Source organism: Hyla sarda, chromosome 2 (assembly GCF_029499605.1).
Source record: "Hyla sarda isolate aHylSar1 chromosome 2, aHylSar1.hap1, whole genome shotgun sequence".
In the NCBI taxonomy this organism is placed as follows: Eukaryota; Metazoa; Chordata; class Amphibia; order Anura; family Hylidae; genus Hyla; species Hyla sarda.
Genome location: NC_079190.1, coordinates 462,013,200 through 462,034,752, shown reverse-complemented (window position 1 = coordinate 462,034,752; position 21,553 = coordinate 462,013,200). Strand labels below are relative to the sequence as shown.

At 41.8% G+C, this 21,553-nt stretch overlaps 1 protein-coding gene across 1 annotated transcript in view; it reads left to right on the top strand.

Annotated features, from left to right (window-relative positions):
- TMPRSS15 (transmembrane serine protease 15) overlaps nt 1-21,553 on the top strand; it is a 311,771-nt gene that overhangs the window by 83,415 nt on the left and 206,803 nt on the right. The window contains exons 7-8 of the mRNA XM_056560197.1: nt 3,554-3,695; nt 18,343-18,432. Of these exons, the coding sequence (XP_056416172.1) occupies nt 3,554-3,695; nt 18,343-18,432 (232 nt within the window). The remainder of the gene's footprint in view (nt 1-3,553; nt 3,696-18,342; nt 18,433-21,553) is intronic.

Sequence of the window (21,553 nt, the reverse complement as noted above, 5' to 3'; positions counted from 1 at the left end):
TTACTCTGCACAGGTTTTGATAAATCTCCCCCATAGTGTTAAAATTAAGAAGATGAGATTGGAAGAGTGTGTTTCACAGGGGATTTGCTCTTTAACCAAAAAGCACACAAAACCTGCTTACTAACAAATATTTTCCTTTTCAAGAAATTCCAAGAGGAATTCCACAAAATCCTGCAGCAGCAGAAACAATGCTGTGAGGCTAAGTCTCCACTTGGTTTTCTGCACTGCGTTTTTAGGGATTAAAAAAAAGCCTGAAAAATCGCCAATGCAAGTGACGTCATCATGCGTTTTTTCTGGCGTTTTTTCTGGCGTTTTTTTCATTTGTGTGGAAATTGCACCTTGGCGGTTTTTTTTTTTTTGGTACCCAAAATTTCTTGGGTACCATAAAAAAAAAAAAAGGATGCAGCAGTGATGGAATTTTTTTTTTATTAAACGCAGTGTATATATTTTATAACCCAATTTTTATTATGTTTTAATAAAATGCGTGTTTCACTTTTTTTTTTTATACATTTTTTTAATTTTTTATGTAGTACTACTACTCCCAGCATGGAACAGACTGTTCCATGCTGGGAGTGATAGTACCCGACAGTCCTGACACCCAATGCGATCGTCCATAATATAGCAGAGAAGCGAGCGGGTCTATACATCGCTCGCCTCTCTGCACTATACTCCGGCCACTGATGTCAACAGAAATTCATATTTCCCACCCAGAGCTGTGATTGGCCGGATGGTTGCAGCCAATCACAGCTCTGAGGAAAAGATGAATGAATGAATGAGTGGCCGGCCCGGAGTATAGTACAGAGCAGGGATGTGAGCGATGTATACAGCCGCTCCATCTCTGCTATAGACAGGACGATCACAGAGGGTGGCAGTAGTGACATCCACTGTGATGTGTCCTTAAGCAGGCACTACTACTCACAACATGGAGCACACTCTGCTCCATGCTGGGAGCTGTAGTACCTGTATTAATAGACAGATCGCAGCAAGTGTAACTTCTGACACCCGCTGCGATCTGTCTATTAATGCAGGTACTACAGCTTCCAGCATGAGGCAGAGTGTGCTCCATGTTGGGAGTAGTATTACCTGCAGTTATGGAAAGATCCCAGCGGGTATCACTTCTGACAGCCGCTGCGATCTTTCTGTATAATATATAAATGCAGCGGGCGCTCTCCTATGGTCCCCTGCACGGCCATATTGTTCCACACATGTTCCTATTTCTCACAGAGAGCTGTGATTGGCTGGAACCATCTGGCCAATCACAGGTCTGTGGGAAATATAAGTGTAAATATACGTCAGGGCAGGGGACCATAGAAGAGCGGCCGCCGTATCTATATATTATACAGAGAGATCGCAGCGGGCGATCTGTCTATTAGTACAGGTAGTACTACTCCCATCATGGAACAGTGTGTTCCATGCTGGGAGTAGTAGTACTAACTAAATAAAATTTAAAAAATAAAGCAAAAAGGTGAAAAAAACACACACAATACATTTTTATAATTGTCGGCTACATTTTTATTTCCCCGCACACATAAATTGATCCCTGTTTAAAAAGTAATAGTTTTTTTTTTCAATAATATACATTTTGTTAGTTACAATTTTTTCCTTCACTACTGTATATTTTGGAAAAAACATTTTTAATGGTACCCTACGAAATTTAATTAAAAACAGCTATCTACATCACTTTTTTGGATCGCTTAAGTCTAAAAAAGATTAAAAACCGCCTGCAAATGCCAAAGTTAAAATCCACATAGCGTTTTTCTTGGCGTTTTCTCACTCCCATAGACTTCTATTGGAGCAAAACGCCACGATTTTGACAAAAAAACACCGGTTTGAGGGAACTACAGCTTTTTTTTTTTTTCAAAACGCCAAAGAGCGGGAAAAATCGCAGAAAAAGTGAAACAACGGCAAAAGGATAAAAAAAAACGCAAAGTGTAATTCAAAATTTGTGATTTCTCATTGACTTACAGCTAACATCTGGCCCCAGTGTTTTTTGACCAAAAAAAACGCCATGCGGCAGAATTGGCGTTTTTCTTGGCGTTTTGCAAAAAAAAAAAAATAGTGGAAACTTAGCCTTAAAGACAAGATTAAAAAAATGTTCCATAACGTTTTTGGAAAATGTTTTCTTTTTTTTTTTAGCAAAGGGGAACACAATGTTTGAGTAATAAAGAGCACTGCACACCAAACTTTATCCTTATTGTTGGTAGATTATGGTTTGGATCTGCTTTCCAGAAATATTGATGAATAAAAACACATTTATAGAAAGGAAGGGTCTATAATTTTTCTAAAATTTTGTAAAAATCCTGCAGAAAATTATTCATAGTGATGATTACTGCTACATAGGGACTCTCCAGGTTATTACATTTAAAGGGGTTCTCCGGTGCTTAAACATCTTATCCCCTATCCAAAGGATAGGGGATAAGATGCCTGATCACGGGAGTCCCGCCACTGGGGACCCCCGGGATCATGCACTCGGCACCCCGTTTGTAATCAGTCCCTGGAGTGTGTTCGCTCCGGGACTGTTTACTGGCGACTACAGGGCGGGCAGCGTGTGATATCACGCTCCGCCCCACAATGCAAGCCTACGGGAGGGGGCGTGATAGCTATCACGCCCCCTCCCGTAGGCTTGCATTGAGGGGCGGAGCGTGACATCACACACCCGCGCAGGCGTGATGTCACACGCCGCCCGCCCTGTAGTCGCCAGTAATCAGTCCCAAAGCAAACACGCTCCGGGGACTGATTACAAACGGGGTGCCGCGTGCATGATCCCGGGGGTCCCCAGCGGCGGGACTCCCGCGATCAGGTATCTTATCCCCTATCCTTTGGATAGGGGATAAGATGTTTAAGCACCGGAGAACCCCTTTAAGAGTGTGCTACTTTTCTTCCCTTCCCTGTGGATGTTTACCCTATGTGTTAAAAAAAATGTACAACCACACTTTTTGTGTGTTATTAGTTTAGTTAGGTCGTTATTTTAGTTCAAACAATGAAAAAACACAATCAGACCACATTAAATTAATAATCAATAGAGAAATCCAAGCGGTTCTAAAAGGGTTACTTATAACTGTATGGTGTATGGATCCATTATAAAGTGCCTATAGAGTCCTCCCTGTAGCCCCATGTACCTTACGTTTTTTATGACATTTGTTTTGTTTTTTTATGAATTCATACAATGTACATAAAGGCAATATGGACTATGATGCCACACTGGGGTATTCTATGGTGGACTATTGAGTGCTTATGGCTATGTACCATTAATAAATGTCCCACATAGGTCTGTGAGGAACCTTTTTATAAGATGTCTCTCAAGCTACATTGATACACACTGTGCAGATTTTGCCTTTTTGTTCCTAAGGTCTCCAGATGGTACAATGGTCTTTTCGAAAGGCAACATAATGCTGAACTTCATGGCTTGAAGAATCCAACTCCATTATATTGTAGAGGCTTTTATATGAGTGAAGCACAGCTGACAACGTGCTTCTGCCATCTGTACTTGTATTGTGCTTCTAATTACTGACAGGGATTTTTTACCATAAATTATCAAATTTTTAATCACCAGGTGGCACTTGAGGCCATAAAGAATCCAGGTTTTAGTGACATTGCATTAGATGACATCAAACTATCTGCTGGGAAGTGCAATGAAAGTGGTGTTGTCGAACCAACTCGAGTCCCTACTCCTCCCACTACTACCATTCAGCCATGTAAGTGTATTGTAGTTAGAATTTTACATTAGTCTTAATTACATGCAAGTCATTGAGTGTGCATTTGGAGTAATTATTATGTCTTGTGACAATTCTCGGGCACTGCCATGCATTTGAATCATGTTTTAGTACCAGTGATGTTGACAGATGGAAGTAGTGATTGGTGTGAGAAGGCAAGGAGAATAATTGGCCACGCTCACTCCTATATTCATAAAACAAAGCTGTTCTGGTGTATAACTAACAATATTCAGAGCTGTGCATTTTACTGTTATATGATTGTTGCTAATAATTGCTTCAGTAGGAAGATCTATTTCTTCATCCTCATGCCTGACATTGTCGTAAATTTGGCTTATTTCAAACAAATGCATTTTAACAGCCTAATATGTGTGTTCTGTTCTAGATAAGAGAATATTTATGTGCCTTTCTGTATTCTATATCGTAAATGCTCAATCTTAATAGATGTTTTATTTATTTATCTTTATTTTTGTTATGTTTATTTATTCATGTATTTATCTGTTTGTTTGTTTGTTTATTTATTTATATTTTTTCCATAAATACATTTGAATAATTAATCTTTATTTTTAATACAATAGACAGATATACTGTATGTCTATGCACAAGTTCATAGTATTTTTTTTTACTTATTTATTTATCTATATGTTTGTTTATTTGTTTATATTTTTTCTCCATAAATAAACTTGAATAATCTTTATTTTTAATACAATAATAGACAGGTATACAGTATGTCTATGCACAAGTACATAGTATGGACATAAATTAATGGGGCATAGATGGTGAAACCTCTACTAAAGGTCACCTCATTTAGAAGACCTTTATTCCCAAAAAATAAGGAGGCACTCACCATGTCAGATGCTTCATGAATTTATTCTATACGTGCAGATAAACAAATACAGCAGGGTTGGGTTAAGATGCCAAGCAAACACACTGTAGTGACAGCGGCTGTTTCACACCTTCTGGTGTTTATTCAGACTACGCCCTTCACCTGTGGGGAAGGGGAGGTATAAATCTCACACCTCTCATGACACAGGTGAGGAGGAGGTGTTACAACCAAGTAGAAAACTAGTAAAAACACTTCTATAACAAGAAAACACAGTGCTAAATAAACACTCAAATCATGTTGGTCATTTATACTCAGATTACCTAAAGCGCTGGTTTTTGAAATCCAAACAGCTTCTTGCTGAAGCAACCACTTAAGTTTATCCATGCCATCCCTTGGGAACACCCATTCTATGCAAAAGAATCTTAGGTGAGTATGGTCACCACAGTGCGATTCCTGCACATGAGTGATGAGTCTGGGTGCTCCTTTCCCCGTTCTCAGGGAATACACATGTTCTCGGAAAATGGATGTTGAGAGCTCTAATGGTGCAACCAATATAGAAGCGTTTACAGGGACAAAGAATGGAGTAGACAAGGAAGGTGGTGCGGCAGCATAAACACTGTCTTTTATTCATATTGAAACACCTTCCAAACTCACATTTTTATCAGTACAAACAAAAGAACACCAATTACAGGATCGACATTTGTAATTTCTTTTAGGGGATACATTTTCTAGCCAGTTGAATTTTTTAGGTTTATCCTAAAATCTACTACTGGTGAGGTTATTACCTATGCTTTTGCACCTTTTAAAGGAGATGACAGTTCTCTGTGCACTTATTTCCAGTAAATTGATGTCATTCTGTATTATACACCAATGCCTACTAATTACTTATTTTATTTGAGTGGTCATAGGGCTAAACCGGAAAGTAAATGAAAACCTTTTATTGCTGGCAGTGGGGGTACCCTTTCTCAACAGTGAGGTATGAGTTTTGGATTTGGCTTTAGTGAAGGCTAAATCTAGGGTTTTCCAAGGGTAACTCTGTGCAACTTATCTGTTGTACCAGGGGCAGACACAGACAGCAGAGGGCCCCTGTGCAAAGAATGTGCCTTGGACCCCCCAATATGTCAATTGTTCAGGAACCTCCCCCTAGCATAGTTTCCTCACATTAGGTAGCATAGATTCCCCACATTAGGTAGCAGTTTCCCCACATTAGGTAGCGGTGTCCCCACATTAGGTAGCATAGGTTCCCCACATTAGGTAGCATATTTTCCCCACAATAAGTAGCATACATTCCCCACATAAGGTAGCACAGCCCCCCCAACACACAGACAGACACACACACATAGGCAGACATACACACAGACACACACACACACACAGATACACACACAGGCAGACACACACACATACACACACAGACACACTCACCTGCTCTGCACAGCGCTTCTCCTTTCCGGTGGCGGCCTGATGAGTGACATCACTGATGTCCTCCTGGGCGGGTCTGCAGAGGGACGTCACTTGCGCAACGTCCCTTGTCAGACCTGGGTCGGTCTGCTGTGCTATCATGCGCCCCGGCTGTAGAACAGTGAGCAGTGTTGCACAGGCATATGTCCGCCCCTGTGTTGTACAAATCTTCAGCCTGCCCACAAAACATCTCTTCATTTTTGTGATTCTACGCAATTGCACTCTTGACTGTACAGAAATGAGGTCTTTATATGTGCAGGATGATAACTGTTAAACTTCAGAATGGAATTACGCACCATGCTTTTATGGAATCAGGATATATTGACCTGTTCTGCATTCTTCGTCAACTGCATATGTAAAAACTCCAATTGGGAGTCAGTTACTACCGAGGTAAGCTTAAGATTCTCGTCATTGTTGTTATTAAAAGCGGCAACAAACCTTGTAAAACTCTCTTTTGTTTCAGTCCAGATGATAAATACATCAACTACGAGCCATACTGATGGATGGAGCTCATAAAAGGATTTTGATTGGTTAATACATACTTTTTTTTTATTGAATGTGGTGACATAAATATTGGCCAAATGGCCACACACCTTACCTGTGCATACCCATGGCCACAACCCTTACCTGTGCATACCAGACATCATCAAACTGGAACACATTTCAGCTTAGCACGAATTGTAGTGCATCACATATAAATTTAGTGTGGTGACCCACGGTGATGGTGGGACCACGGGGTGTAGCAGTGTAGGTAGATGGGGCAAGATGGTATTAACCCCAGGGGCAAGGTGTTATTAACCCTTAATGTTCATGATGCCAGAGTAGTTTTTAGGTACTGGAACCACCCAAACGGTATCTCCGCTATTCCAACAGCTAGGCAGTGAAAATAGGAGTCCACAAACAGGTTATGGTTTAACGGAGGCTTTACTGAGGTCAGATAGGTGTTATCTTCACACCTAGAGGCCAGAATCCCAGCGAGGTGGCCAGGAACACAGAAGGACATCACAGCTTGCTAGGGATAGTTGTACTTGTAATAGACTTTAGATAATGGACTTGAGGCTTGACTAGATGGTAGATAATGACAGCAGACATAGACTTGACTTACTGGAATGACTGTAGATTTGAGGCCTTCCAGGTAGCTGGATGCAAGCACTGAGACATCTGGTCTCGACTGTTCCTCAGCAAGAGTGATGGCAGAAGAGAGGATTGTAATGGCCTCCCCTTATATAGAGGGGGCTGAGCCAAGGCCCATTGGTCAAGCTGCCGGTCATGTGTTAACCTGGTGCCCTTTGGGTAATATTTGATAACATCAACATAACATGTGACATTTCGCAGGTCCTTAGACATTTGCTGACTGACTATACATTGATATACTGACTATAATCCCATTACAATAAATAACACTATAATAACAGCAGGGGGGACACTGCAGGAGAGCCCCACAGTCACCGAAGGACTCAACCTGACAGGGCCTAAGTGTAGTGCAGGACCATGTCCTGTAATGGGACATCACATTAGTTACATCTTCACTCTTCCCCTCATGAACGAGGAGCTCCCTGTCGATGGAGGCAATGCTCCACATCGATGGAGGCCAGAATAAAGTGTTGTGGACGTGTGGTAATCTCAATTGCTTGTTAGAAATCATTGGTGTCTTTCACCAAGCAAGTAATGTCTGTAACCAAGGGTCTAAATAACCAATCTACAAACTTAGACAACTTAGGCTTGGTGATAGACCCAATCCCAGACACAATCGGGCAGCCAGGAGGGTCCGTCACCGACTTGTGGAAAAAGTACTATTGTGGGGACCTAGGGAGCAGTTTTACCACTGTTTGTTCAGATATGACACCTTTTTTAGTGTAACACCATTTATTTATGCCCATAAATCTATGTATGTAAAACTCAATGGCCCTCATTTACTATTCTAAACCCGACCTCTTTTGTCGGGTTTTTTTGTCGCATCTTTGTCTGCGCCAGTCTGCGACACGATGCGACATTTTTTTCCCGACGGACCTGATGTGGGTTCTCCCAAACCCGAAAAAGGGGCGTAACCCGACATTTCTGAGCTTTCCCACGTATTTATAAAGGTTTCCAACCCGAATTTGTTGTATTGTTGTGGATTTTTTCCCGACAGCTCAGAGGAGTTGGAAACCAAAACCAACAAAACCCAGTGCGACAAACAGGATGCAACATAATAATAAATACCAGGGGGAAAAAGCAGTCGGGTAAGAAAGCAACATAGACTTACAACCCGATTTTCTTAGTAAATGAGGGCCAATGTGTGTGTTTGTGTGTATGTTCCAGCATCACGTCCAAACGGCTGAAGATATTAACATGAAACTTGGCACATATGTTAATTATATGTCAACAACAAACATAGGATAGGTGATTTAACCCTTACCCACCCCTATTTGCCAGGGTCGGGGTTTATGTTTAAAGTCCCATACAAGTCTATGGGAAATATATGTTCTGCATAACTTTCAAACGGCTGGAGATATTTCAATAATACCTCGTACACATATTACTTATATGTCAAATAAAAATATATGATAGTTAAATTAACCCTTGGTCACATGTTACTTATATATCCACTTAAAATATAGGATAGTTAATTTAACCCTTAACTACCCCCATTTGTGAGGGTCGGGGTTTTTGTTTAAAGTCTCATGCAAATCAATGGGAAATGTATGTTCCCACCTAACTTCCGTACGGCTGGAGATATTTCAATAATACCTCGTACACATATTACTTATATGTCAAATAGAAATATATGATAGTTAAATTAACCCTTAACTGCACCCTTATTTAATGATGGGTGTTTGTTTCAAGTCCCATGCAAGTATATGGGGCTTCCAGTACCTTACTCCACAAGCTCTGCTCTGCATCTCCTGGTGAATGTGTCAATCTGGCTTGCAAGCCACACCCCATCTCACAAAGACAACCCACATTTTAAGCCCCACCCCTTTTATTCTCTACCCTTTTTGTGCATCGGTCTGGCTTGCAAATCACGCCCAGTTCCACAAAGCCACGTAATGTTGTCAACAGCTCATAAGTAGGATTGTCATGTAAGCCTTCACAAAGTACAGATAACCTATTTATATCAGTAAATTTAGGCCAATTTTTATTTTGGAAAGACCTCTACTCTTCGCCAAATTGTTTCCGTATCCATAGTTTAAAAAGTTTGTTTATATTTTCCTGTGTGAGGCCAAATCTTGCTACATGTGATTCAAATATCTCTGCATTTCTTGCTAAATGTAATTTCTCATGAAATGCAAGCATTAAATATGCTTGCTCTTTTACATTTAAAAACTGTTCCTTTATTTGCATTGATCTGTCACTTCGAGCTGCACAGCAGCTGACTGTTTTTCCCTTAAGTCACCACTACACTGAGTAGTAAAATCTCCTTGAGACATACTATTAGTATCAGGTGTCAGCACAGACATATTCTGAGCTTGTCCTGTTACGTCACTATCATACTGTATAGCAATATATTTTCTGCTATCAGCCTTATTATATTCTTTTTTAACATAGTTATTGAATATTTTCATCATGTGAGAAATATTTCATGACTTCCCTATTTACAGATATTCATTTTCTCTCAAATTTTTTGTCCTTAGTTTCACAATCTCTGAATAGATTAAGCCATACTGTCTTTAAATCCATCTCATCACAAGATAAATCTGGAACTTGCACAAAACATTGTATTGCCATGATACAATAAATTAAAGCAATACTCACAAGATAGCCCACTTGTATCCATCAGCCTACTTTGCTCGCACGGCTGTTCAGATCACTTCTCTGTGTCTGGCACGTCTTATCTCCAGCAATAGTCATCAGCTGACTTTTCCTGGCGTCCTCCAATGGTCCTTTAGGTTCATGTCTTCCGAAAGCTTGAGTATGGCATGTGTTCGCCTCTCCCCCTGTTCAAGCTTGACGAAGACAAATGGCTGGCTTACCAAATGTTAAATATAACTTGAACGCTAAATTATAACCTGGTTTGACCATGGAGAGAGTGAGCTCTTTGTTTGTATAAAAAAACAGTACTTAAAACAAGAAATTTTCATATAAAGGTAGTCCTTAGCATGAGTAAATAATGTAGGAGGGTTATGTAGGCATGTCCATAAATCTTGTCTCACCAGCTGGGATTTCTTCCTAAGTACTTCATACAGCATGGTGGATGCATCTTGACATGTCCTTTTTAGATGGCCGTCTCTGTTAGCTTCCTCTAGCTGTCATCCTCCTTGTGCTGAAGGGATGTACAGGATTTCCTGGAGACCTTCATCCATTCCTGCGTTCATTCATGTCCTCCTTCAGGCTATCTTTGTCTGGCTTGGCCCCGCCTGCTTCCTTTGTTCTTTCAGCTTTGAAGTCTTGAACTTATATACCATTGACTAAACTCTAATTGGATGTTGAACACTTCCTTACAAGCCAAATATTCTATTTAGGTCTGCTCATGTAAGCATATGGTTATGATAGACAGTTATGGTCATGAAATACTTCTTAGCTTCAGCTATTCTATCTATAGTATTCAGCAAGCGCAACTTGTATATATTTAACTTGTTTCAAAAGGTCAGTTCAGCCATCTTGTATTCAATACCCTTGGTCAATTACCTTGATCCTTGGATTATAAGGATATTGTATAGTACGCACAATATTTTACAATATCCCTGCCAGCATGTTTGACAGAACCGTGCTAAACATGAGGCTGATTAAATCCTGTGTATTCCTCCAACATTACAATCGGCACATCTGTCATTTTTATGAGATTAACGTTGTCTGACTTTTTTTCCTTGTCATATTTTTTTCTCTTACTAACACCTACTCCTGCCGTCTATGTAATCACTAGTTATTATGTGTCACTCATTGTAGGCAATGATATCTGTCTCTTCATTCCTAATCTTCTCAAGGTTGTATCCTTTTGTGCTGAGAGATTGCGAATTATAAGTGTTTGTCTGATAGAAAAGGTCTCAGAACCTCTCCGGAGCCTCTCTTTAATTTGTACAGTTGGAAAATAAACCACCATGGATAGAAAATGCACAAAGCAGCTAGGCAATATAAAGTTGTAGCAAATAAAGTTCTGTAAAACTTGTTACATAGAAAAAAAGAGAATTTTGAAAATTCTGGTTAAGCATTAAAAGGGTACTCTGCACCTAGACATGTTATCCCCTATCCAATGGATGGGGATAAGATGTCTGATCGCGAGGGGTCCGGTTGTTGGGATCCTCCTTAATCTCCGGCCCAGCATCCCGGTGTTATGGTGATTTATGCTCTGAACGGCGGCTTCAGAAGACCAAGGTTGTTACATCATGCCCCCTCCATTCATGTCTATGGGAGGGGGCGTGATTGCTGAAGTACAGGGCCAAAGATTGGTGGGGGTCCCAAACGGCCGGTTAGTGGTTAAGATGTCTAGGGGCAGAGTACCCCTTTAGAGGTTCAATCCAGGATTAGAAAAAACAGAGATTATTTATCCCATAAACAGAACCACCCCTCTCCTCAAGTTGGGGTTGTATTACAGCTAAGTTCCTTTGGAGTGAATGGAGCCAAGTTGAAATTCCATACACAACCTGAGGACAGGGGTGGTGCTATTTTTGTAAAAAAAAAAAAAAAACTGCTCTGTTTTCCTCTTCCTGGAGAATCCCTTTGAATCTTGAGATGAAAGTGCAGTAACTCTTAGCAGATATATGTGCATATGGTATACATACATAAAAAGGGGTGATCTGGGCTCAGCTATGTTTATGGAGTTTTACACCAATAAAACACCAGATCCATCTGTCCTCAGGGGCAACATCTGTTGTCCAGCCATACAACATTAGAATGCTTACATAAGAAGTAGACTTCTACCTCAATAATTCCCTCAAGTCCTTTATGTTCACACCTTGCTTAAAAATCTACTGCATATTTCAGAAGCAGAAATTCAAGGCTGACCCTTAGGTTTCTGCAATGTATGTGCTAAGGATTTGTAGCTTTTTGTCCACAATTTGCTTGAAATAAGTAGCTTGGTTATAGCTAGAGTAGAACATGGGTGGGGGTCTTGGACTCCACCCCTCTATGTGAGGTATGATGACATTCTTGATCTGTTGAGGGTAAAGGCAGGAGGGACCACCCTCCCAAGGAGATGGGGTAGCAAAAAAGGTTGATAGACACTGCAGGCAAACTTAAAGCTTGATGGTTACAGGGAACATATATATGTCCACAAAGCTCCGTGGTTCTTAGAGGCATATACTGGAATAACAGCAGTGGTAATAACAATGGCAGCTTGTAATTCTGTGCAAAAAAAGTCTCTACAATGGGGCTCAGTCACCTGATCCAGCAGTATAGTGGTACTCAGTCTCTGTTCTGACCACTGAGCAAAGAGTTCAAAGACTAAGGGATCCAGGCGCTGCTTCATCCAAAATTACTCCAAAAGATGCAAAATGATATTCTAACCAAAGAGCTTTTATTGATACATACAGATTACGGGATTATGACGCATTTCCTGGCTGGCTTGCCCATTCCTCAGGTGATCACATTATTTGATTATCTGAGGAAGGAGCAAGCAAGCCCCGAAACACGTAATAATCCTGTAATCTGTATGTATCAGTAAAAGCTCATTGGTTAAAATAACATTTTGCATCTTTTGATGTAATTTTGGATGAAGCAGCGCCTGGATCCTTTGGTCTTTTTCCTCTCCACTTGTGTTGCCAGATGCCAGCACAGACTCCACACCCTAATTAATTTCTACTCATTCATTTCAGACTCAAATATATGAAGGCCACAATATTCTTTTATTGATGACTTTGCATTTTCCTCAGAGTTGTTAAAGGGGTACTCTGCCTATAGACATCTTATCCACGAATACTCAGAATATAGTGCTATATATTCGTAATGACGAATGTTATTTTTTTTTTGCGTTTATTTTCACATGCAAATTTTTATGCAAATTTTTATGTCCGTTTTCCATGTGAATTTTCGCATGAAAAGATTGAATGAACATAGCGAATATGCGAATTTCGCAAACATAGGACGAATAATCGTCAATATATTCACAAAATATTGCAAATTCGAATATGGCCCCTGCGGCTCATCGCTACTGATCGCTGGGTTCGGGCATCCGTGGTCATGCTGTCACACCACACCCCCTCCATTCATGTCTATGATAGTGAGCATGAAGAATGTATACTCATTCCTTTCAGGTTGGGCCAAAGAGACAATAAAGGGGTATTCTGCCCCTAGACATATTATCCTCTATCCAAAGGATAGGGGATAAGATGTCTGATCATGGTGGTTTAGCCGCTGGGACCCCCTACAATCTCTGTGCCAGCACCCCAAAATCAAAACCCATAGACATGAATGGAGGAAGCATGGCGTGATGTCACGTCAGATACTGAATTTTTCGATCTAAGGAATGTACACTCTTTCCTTCCAGGTTGGGCCAAAGATACATTAAAGGGGTACTAAGCCCCTAAACATCTTATCCCCTATCAAATAAATAGGGTATGAGATGTCTGATTGCCGGGGTCCAGCCGCTGGGATCCCCCACGATCTCTATGCCAGCACCCCGGTGTTCTGAACATTGTGTTCAGTATGCTGGTTTTGGGCGGCCATGGTCATGATGTCACACCACACCCCCTACATTTATGTCGGTGGTAGGGAGCATGAAGAATGTATACTATTTCCATTCAGGCTGGGCCAAAGAGACAATAAAGGGGTAATCCGCCCCTAGACATCTTATTCCCTATCCAAAGGACAGGAGATAAAATGTCTGATCATGGGGGTATTGCCGCTGGGAACCCAGCGATCTCTGTTTCGGCGCCCCGGTGTTCTGAACACAATGGCCCAGATTTATCAAACTGTGTGTAAGAAAAAGTGGAGTGATACTCCCACAGCACACAATCAGAGCTCAGCTTTGCCTTAAACAGAGCTCCTTAGCTGAGCTGTGATTGGTTTCTGTGGAAAAATCCCTCCACTTTTTCTTACACACAGTTTGATAAATTTGAGCCAATGTTTCTTTGGCCCAGCCTGGAAGGAAAGAGTGTACATTCTTCAGATCGAAAAATTCAGTAAATAATGGAAGTCTGCATACAAGCTGAAATAGGAGATCTTTTTTTGTAAAAGTATTAAGCTGTACAACAAACAAACAAATATATTTTCATTATTTTTCACACAAATCCAATTATAGAGGAGAATTGGAAATCACTTAAAAGAGAATCAAATTAGTAGAATCACCAAGAGAAGAAGTGTAAGAAGAAAGCGAAAACATCAACAATGACCAGTATAATTATAGTGAGGGATATTATCCGCTGTGATTGTTCTAGAAGAAAGATAAAAGGAAGCAGTTAAAGAACTCATCAGAAATATTAGCTGGAATATATTCTACATGTGTGAGAGGGATTCTTGTCTGCAAATGGCAAATTAGCTCCCATTATACTGAGGTCATGGCACCATCTACACCCCCTTTGTAAAATAGTGTAGCCTTTTATATATTGTCCAGATAATTTGTGTTATAAAATGAAACATTTGCTTTAATAGGTATTATGCTTGCAAAAATAGCTTTCCTTTCTTCCTGCTGTTATCACCAGATGTTACTTTGTTAAACTTTAGTGATTAAGGATTGGAGAAAAAGGAATAGGTTTCTCAAAGCTAGAATGTTCGTATAGTCGGTCCAACATATGGAGGGTGGAATTCCAACGTGTGGCAACATCACAAATTAGACTATGTTGGGGGATGCCGTTCTGACGCTGCAGCTCAAGGAGGGTGTGCTTTGCGGTGTAGGAGTGGCTGAAGTGCATGCAACGTTTCCTTCCCATTGTTAGGATGTTTTGAAAATGGGCGGAACACTTCAGGAACCGCTTGACAACCAGATTGAACCAAAGTGCGCATGGCTCAGCCTTCCTTGTCGCAGCGCAGATAAGATGTTCTTCCCATTGTCAGTCATCATGGTTCCCATTTACAGTTTTCGTGGAGTAAGCCATGCTCCGATTTCTTTGAGGAAAAACTGCCACATCGCAGAGTAGCTTATTTTCCCACCAACAGTCCGCACTAATTGACTGCTACTGCCGCCGTCTCCAGGAACCCCTTTTCCACTACCTCCCAGGAAGGTAGGTTGCTGCAAAACAGGTGGTCTCCCCTGGGCACGTTTGGCTCCAGAATTTCCACTTCTGCCACCATGCTGACTGCCAACCATGCTACCACCTTGCTGGCTCAGCTGCTGCCTCATGGGCAACCTGCAACTCTCTTCTACTGATGAAGATGAAGCCCCTTCTGCACCCAGCTCCCAATTGCAATCGGCTTCATCATTATCTACAAGTGTCTGCATGTCATTGATGTTCTCCTCAGGTTCCTTAACAGTGTCTGCTTCAGGACCCTAAATGCTGGCAACACCGCCTCCCACGTCACTCTCCTCATCACTACTTGCCCGCCTAGCAGAGGAAGTGGCGGATGTCTCCTCCACTTCTTGGCTGGGCAGTAGCTGCTGACTGTCCTCTATTAGATCATCCTTACTGAATTGTGGAACTGAACCCACAGCATATGATATTTCTTTAGTGGAGGACAGAAGCAATGGGAGGACAGGAACTGCTCCCGGGCAATGCCAACTGAGGGTTGTGTCTGATCTGAGGAACCCAACTGTTGATTGGGGGTGTATGATGTCACTTGTGATTAAGTGGATGACTGCGTTAACCAATTGATGATGGCAGATGGGTTGCTGGTCAAGACACAACCGCTAGCGAATACCGGTAACTCAGGCCTCTTGATGCGCCTCCTGCTGCCACTCGCCCCTAGTCTGCTGTGACCTCTGCCTGCGCGTGATGAATTTAGGCCTCTGCCACTCTTCTGTGCACGTCCTTGCACTTCTCTGCCTGACATACTTAGTGCGAATATGAGGGGAGTACAATACGCTTCACAACGCTTAAAACAGTATTTGTCTACAACAGCAGCAGGTGTGTACTTTTGGCTGTACTTTTTGAGAGCGCTACACCAGCGGCGTGATGACACAGGACTCCCGTGTCATCACGCCACCGGTGTAGCGCTCTCAGTACCGAAGTCGGTTTTCTACTGGAAGAATAAGGGAACCCCTGTCAGGATTCCCTTCCTCCACATCTGTATCCCTGCATTATCCACCGTCCTCGATGGGACCGACGGCCAGCTGCTCCCGATGCACCTGCCCAAAGAACCTGCTCAAAACGCTTAACAGTGTTGCGTATGCATTCAGCGCAACCTGCAAAGGTGAGCATGTTTTCTACATACTAACCTATACTCCCACTAATCACGGATAATCGGCACTATATAGTGCCATCTCTGTCTCCCCCCTTTTTCTCCTTATATGCTTTCACAGTATCTAGGGCAGGGGTCTCAAACTCAAATTATCTGGGGGCCACTGGAGGTAGCAGCTGGGTGAGGCTGGGCCGCATGCGTCCCTTACATATAATGCCCCATCATGCGCCCCTCATCATCCACCAGCAACCTCCCCATTCCCCCTACCCCCATGTGGTAATAGCATGAACTGACGGATGATGGGGGTGCTATTTCTGGGGGTTCCCCACATTAGGTAGGCAGCAGGTTCCCCACATTAGGTAGGCAGCAGGTTCCCCACATTAGGTAGGTAGTAGCAGGTACCCCACATTAGGTAGTAGCAGGTTCCCTGCATTAGGTAGTAGCAGGTTCCCTGCATTAGTAGTAGCAGGTTCTCCACATTAGGTAGTAGCAGGTTCCACACATTAGATAGCATTGTCATTCCCCCCCCCAACTCTCACACACACAGACACACACACACACACAGACAGACAGATACCCACCCACACAGACAGACAGACACCCACATGCACCCACACATAGACACACTTACCTGTCCTGCGCTGCGCTTCTCCTCTCCGGCGGCACTGACGTTCTCCTGTGCGGGTCTGTGGAGGGACGTCGCATGCGCAACGTCCCTCATCAGACTCGGGCCGGCTGGCCAATCGGAGACCGGGAGGAGGAGGGCAGGGTAAGTGAAGCCTTCCGGCATTTAGCGCTGCTTGCCCAAAGCAGGGCTAAATGCCTGAAGAAGTTACATGCCCAGGGCCCGGAACTGCATGTCCCGGATGTCGGGCAATACAAATTACACATACCTGGTGCGGGCCACAAACTTTCGTTCCATTTTTGGCCCGCGGGTCGGGAGTTTGAGACCCCTTATCTAGGGCCCTAACAGATTAACAGCTACACAATAGTACACTATTTAGATGTAGGTATGTGGTATCCATTTATGAGGGCAGAAAAATGTGCTACAGTATGCTTAAAAAAACACAACAGTGCTGTAGCACAAAGAAGCTGTGTACTAAAACCAAATTTGCACTCTGTCAAAGACTATTATGAATGGACTGCTGGGTAATATAATGTCTACAGACTAGTATAACCAGCAGATTATCTTTTGTGGAACAAAGACACAGAATTGTGCTGAAAAATTATTCCTGCCTCATCTGCTAAGGTTTATGAAGTTGAGGCAGCTTGTTAAAAATTTATGAGGCAACACACGCCCCTCTCTGAAATACAATGCTGTAGAAAGTGACTGGGAGGTTAATGTCTGCAATAAAAATCATTTTCAGTGAAAAAAAGCACTGCTCTCTGTCCACCAGAAAGCTGATGTGACTAGGAGGTGAAAAGCTTTTCTGTGTAACACACACACAGCGATGTCCGTCCTATCTCTCTGCAGTGTAATGCATGAAGTGTGGAGACGGAATATGGCTGCCGATTATATAGGGCAGTGACATCACAGGGGTGATTGGCTACTGATAGGCTGCATCCTGCATGTGATTCAGGGTCATCCCGCCTACCTACCTTCCCGCCTTGCCTTCCCACCTTCCCTGCGTTCCTTGCCCTATAACCCCACATGTGGATCTGCCATTTTAGATGCCCTGGAGCCTGGATCACACTAAATGGAGCTTAATGAAGCGATTCACAAGAATTTTTCATGAAATTTGTAACAAATTCGGATTCCTCAGCTTCAATTCGCTCATCTCTATATGTAACTATAGAAACTCATAGGTCTTCATAGAAGCCGTGAACTCAAAGTAGAAGCAGATATTGAATTAAACCTTTTGCCTTGGATCAAATAAAAAAAAAATTTGATTACAAAGTTGTCCATGGCCTTTCAAGTGATAATTCAGTTAATATTGAATGGCTAGCTTATTCTACATACTGAAAACATTCCGTTCAGGGGACATAACCTGACTAGGGCTACAGAATAAGCTTGTGGAATAACACAGTAGGACACTAGAAGTTGCATTCACTTTTTGAGCCTCTAAACAAAAGCTGAATTACCCTTTTAATGTGCTGTGCCAAAATAAAAACGTTAATTGTAACTAAAATATATTTTTCTTTTTCTTTTTTTTTTAGCGGACTGTGGAGGACCTGCTGAATTATGGGAAACAAACAGCACATTTAGCTCCCCAAACTATCCACAGAACTATCCCAACAAAGCTGCTTGTAAGTTGGTCATTTTAGTGCACACATTTAAAATACACTGTTATAAGGCTCATGTTACTTATTCCGAGCCAACCGCTTGGGAATGCCCCTCAGAAATGCAAGATGCAGATTCACCTCATTGAAATTGCCCCAATTTGTGTTCAAGAATATTGTCCAAAGTATCAAAATATGCTACCACAATTTTTTTTTTTTTTACATATTCATAAGATGATCAGCTTACCAGCTGCTCCAGAGCTTTCTACATTGATACAGGTCAAGATAGAGATTATTTCTGTGTTAGGATATGTTCCCATGGATTCACTTGGGGAAATTTTACTGCATGTTATACCAGCAGCAAAGTGGATGGGATTTCCAAAAATCCTGTCCAAATACTGGCTAAAATATCTGTAGGAAATCTGGAAATAAATTGTTCTGATCTTAAATTAACAAAATGTCAATGTATGCTGCAGACACGCTGCAAATTTATTGCAAAATTTTCCAATTTCTTTCAATAAGGGGTCACATTCTGCAATAAGATCACAATAGCTATGGATTTTTATGCGCAAACACAAAAAAATCGACAGCATTTCTATTCATTGGGAACATACACTTAAAGGGGTATTCCGGCTTCATAGATATTTTCCCCTGTCCAAAGGCCCTTACGCCCCCTCCCATAGATATGAATGGATGGGGCGTGGTATCCCATTCACGTCTCAGAGGCAGCGCCCAGCACAGAATGCCGAGGGCTGCACCGAGATCGCCATGGTCCCACGGGGTGGGACCCCTGCGATCATACATCTTATCCCCTATTCAAAGGATAGGGGATAAGATGTTTACAGCCGGAATACCCCTTTAAATGGGCACTTTTTTATGTTGTACATATTAATATATATATATATATATATATATATATATATATATATATATATATAATAAAAATGTTTGTCTACTTTTGATAGAGATTATAAAAAAAAAACACTAGATGTCCCTATACCACCCAAAACATAATCCTGTCCGGTTGCAGTATTATCTTTGTCCCAGCTGAAGCACAGACTGGGACAAAGTCAGGGAAATGAGGGCATGACCAGAACTCCTCTGTGCTCACTCCTGTCCTGTCTATTAGACTCCTGTCTGAAAACAGAGAGGAGGGGGTTACAGAGCAACCTGCACTGATTGGATGAAGAGACACAGCACCGCAGATTCAGGGAGAAAGTAAATGCATGGTGAGTGAGGGTGGGCTTTGTGCTTGCCTTGGATATGCCCCTTCCTGAGCAGTGGATGTCAGAATGAGTGAGTAGCAAAACAGATAATTTGTGATCCAAATACAGAAGCTAGACACATAAGAAAGACATGAAAACCATCTACATGAACTAATGAGTAACATACAGAAGCATAATTTTTTTCATGGAATGACAGATATGATTTAAGATACTGTAGTTGAGTAGCTTTTACTGAGCCAGTGAGGCTATGGACATAAAAAGCCTCTATTGTATCAGCACAAAAAGGAGGAAAGGGGATAGTCTGTTGACAAACAAGCAGAAAGAAAGAAAAATTAAAAGAAATTCTAGACATTATTCATTGTAAAAGGAACTCTGGGAGGCTCTGAATTTTAATAGTAGTGTTAATTAAACCATTTACCTTTATTTAGAGATAAATAATGTAATTTCTACTGACTGGAAGACCGTTCAAAACCATCTCTGCAAGTCAATTTATGCTGTGTCCTTTCCAAATTCTGATGTACGTGTACATGAAAACATTGGATGCGAGTGCACTCAATGAAGTAGATGTGATTGACTGCATCAGATGAAGATCAAACTCTAGCTTTTTATCTTTACACACATAATCAACTTTATTTACAATGCTAAGAATTAGGGAACTATAACAATAAAAAGAATAAAAATAAAGTGGAAAAAAAATATGCACAAACCAATTTTGAAAATAAATTTATTTGTTCACTAAAACAAGGTAAGATATGTGAAAGCTGTGTGTATGCTATGTGAAATGGTTCCATATATTTAACAAAGATTCTGTCATGAATTAAGCTCTTAACCCCTTAAGGAGACCATTTTGGCCTTGAGAAGTAAAATATTTACATTTTCATTTTTAACAGTTATAAGTCTTTTTTATTTTCCATCTACAGACTCATCCACTGCTCAAAAAAATAAAGGGAACACTAAGATAACACATCCTAGATCTGAATGAATGAACTAATTGTATGAAATACTTTCGTCTTTACATAGCTGAATGTGCTGACAACAAAATCACACAAAAAATTATCAATGGAAATCAAATGTATCAACCCATGGAGGTCTGGATATGGAGTCACACTCAAAATCAAAGGGGAAAACCACACTACAGGTTGATCCAACTTTGACATAATGTCCATAAAACAAGTCAGAATGAGGCTCAGTAGTGTGTGGCCTCCACGTGCCCGTATGACCTCTCTACAATGACTGGGCATTCTCCTGATGAGGTGGCGGATGGTCTCCTGAGGGATGTCCTCCCAGACCTGAACTAAAGCATCCACCAACTCCTGGACAGTCTGTGGTGCAACGTGGCGTTGGTGGATGGAGCGAGACATGATGTCCCAGATGTGCTCAATCCATAGTATCAACATCCTCCTCTTGCAGGAACTGCTGACACACGCCAGCCACATGAGGTCAAGCATTGTCTTGCATTAGGAGGAACCCAGGGCCAACCGCAGCAGCATATGGTCTCACAAGGGGTCTGAGGATCTCATCTCGGGACCTAATGGCAGTCAGGCTACCTCTGGCAAGCATATGGAGGGCTGTGTGGCCCCCCAAAGAAATGCCACCCCACACCATTACTGACCCACCACCAAACTGGTCATGCTGGAGGATGTTGCAGGCAGCAGAACGTTCTACAAGGCTTCTCCAGACTCTGTCACGTCTGTCACATGTGCTTAGTGTGAACCTGTTTTCATCTGTGAAGAGCACAGGGCGCCAGTGGCGAATTTGCCAATCTTGGTGTTCTCTGGCAAATTCCAAACGTCCTGCACGGTGTTGGGTTGTGAGCACAACCCCCACCTGTGGATGTCGGGCCCTTATACCATCCTCATGGAGTCTGTTTCTGACCGTTTGAGTGGACACATGCACATTTGTGGCCTGCTGGAGATCATTTT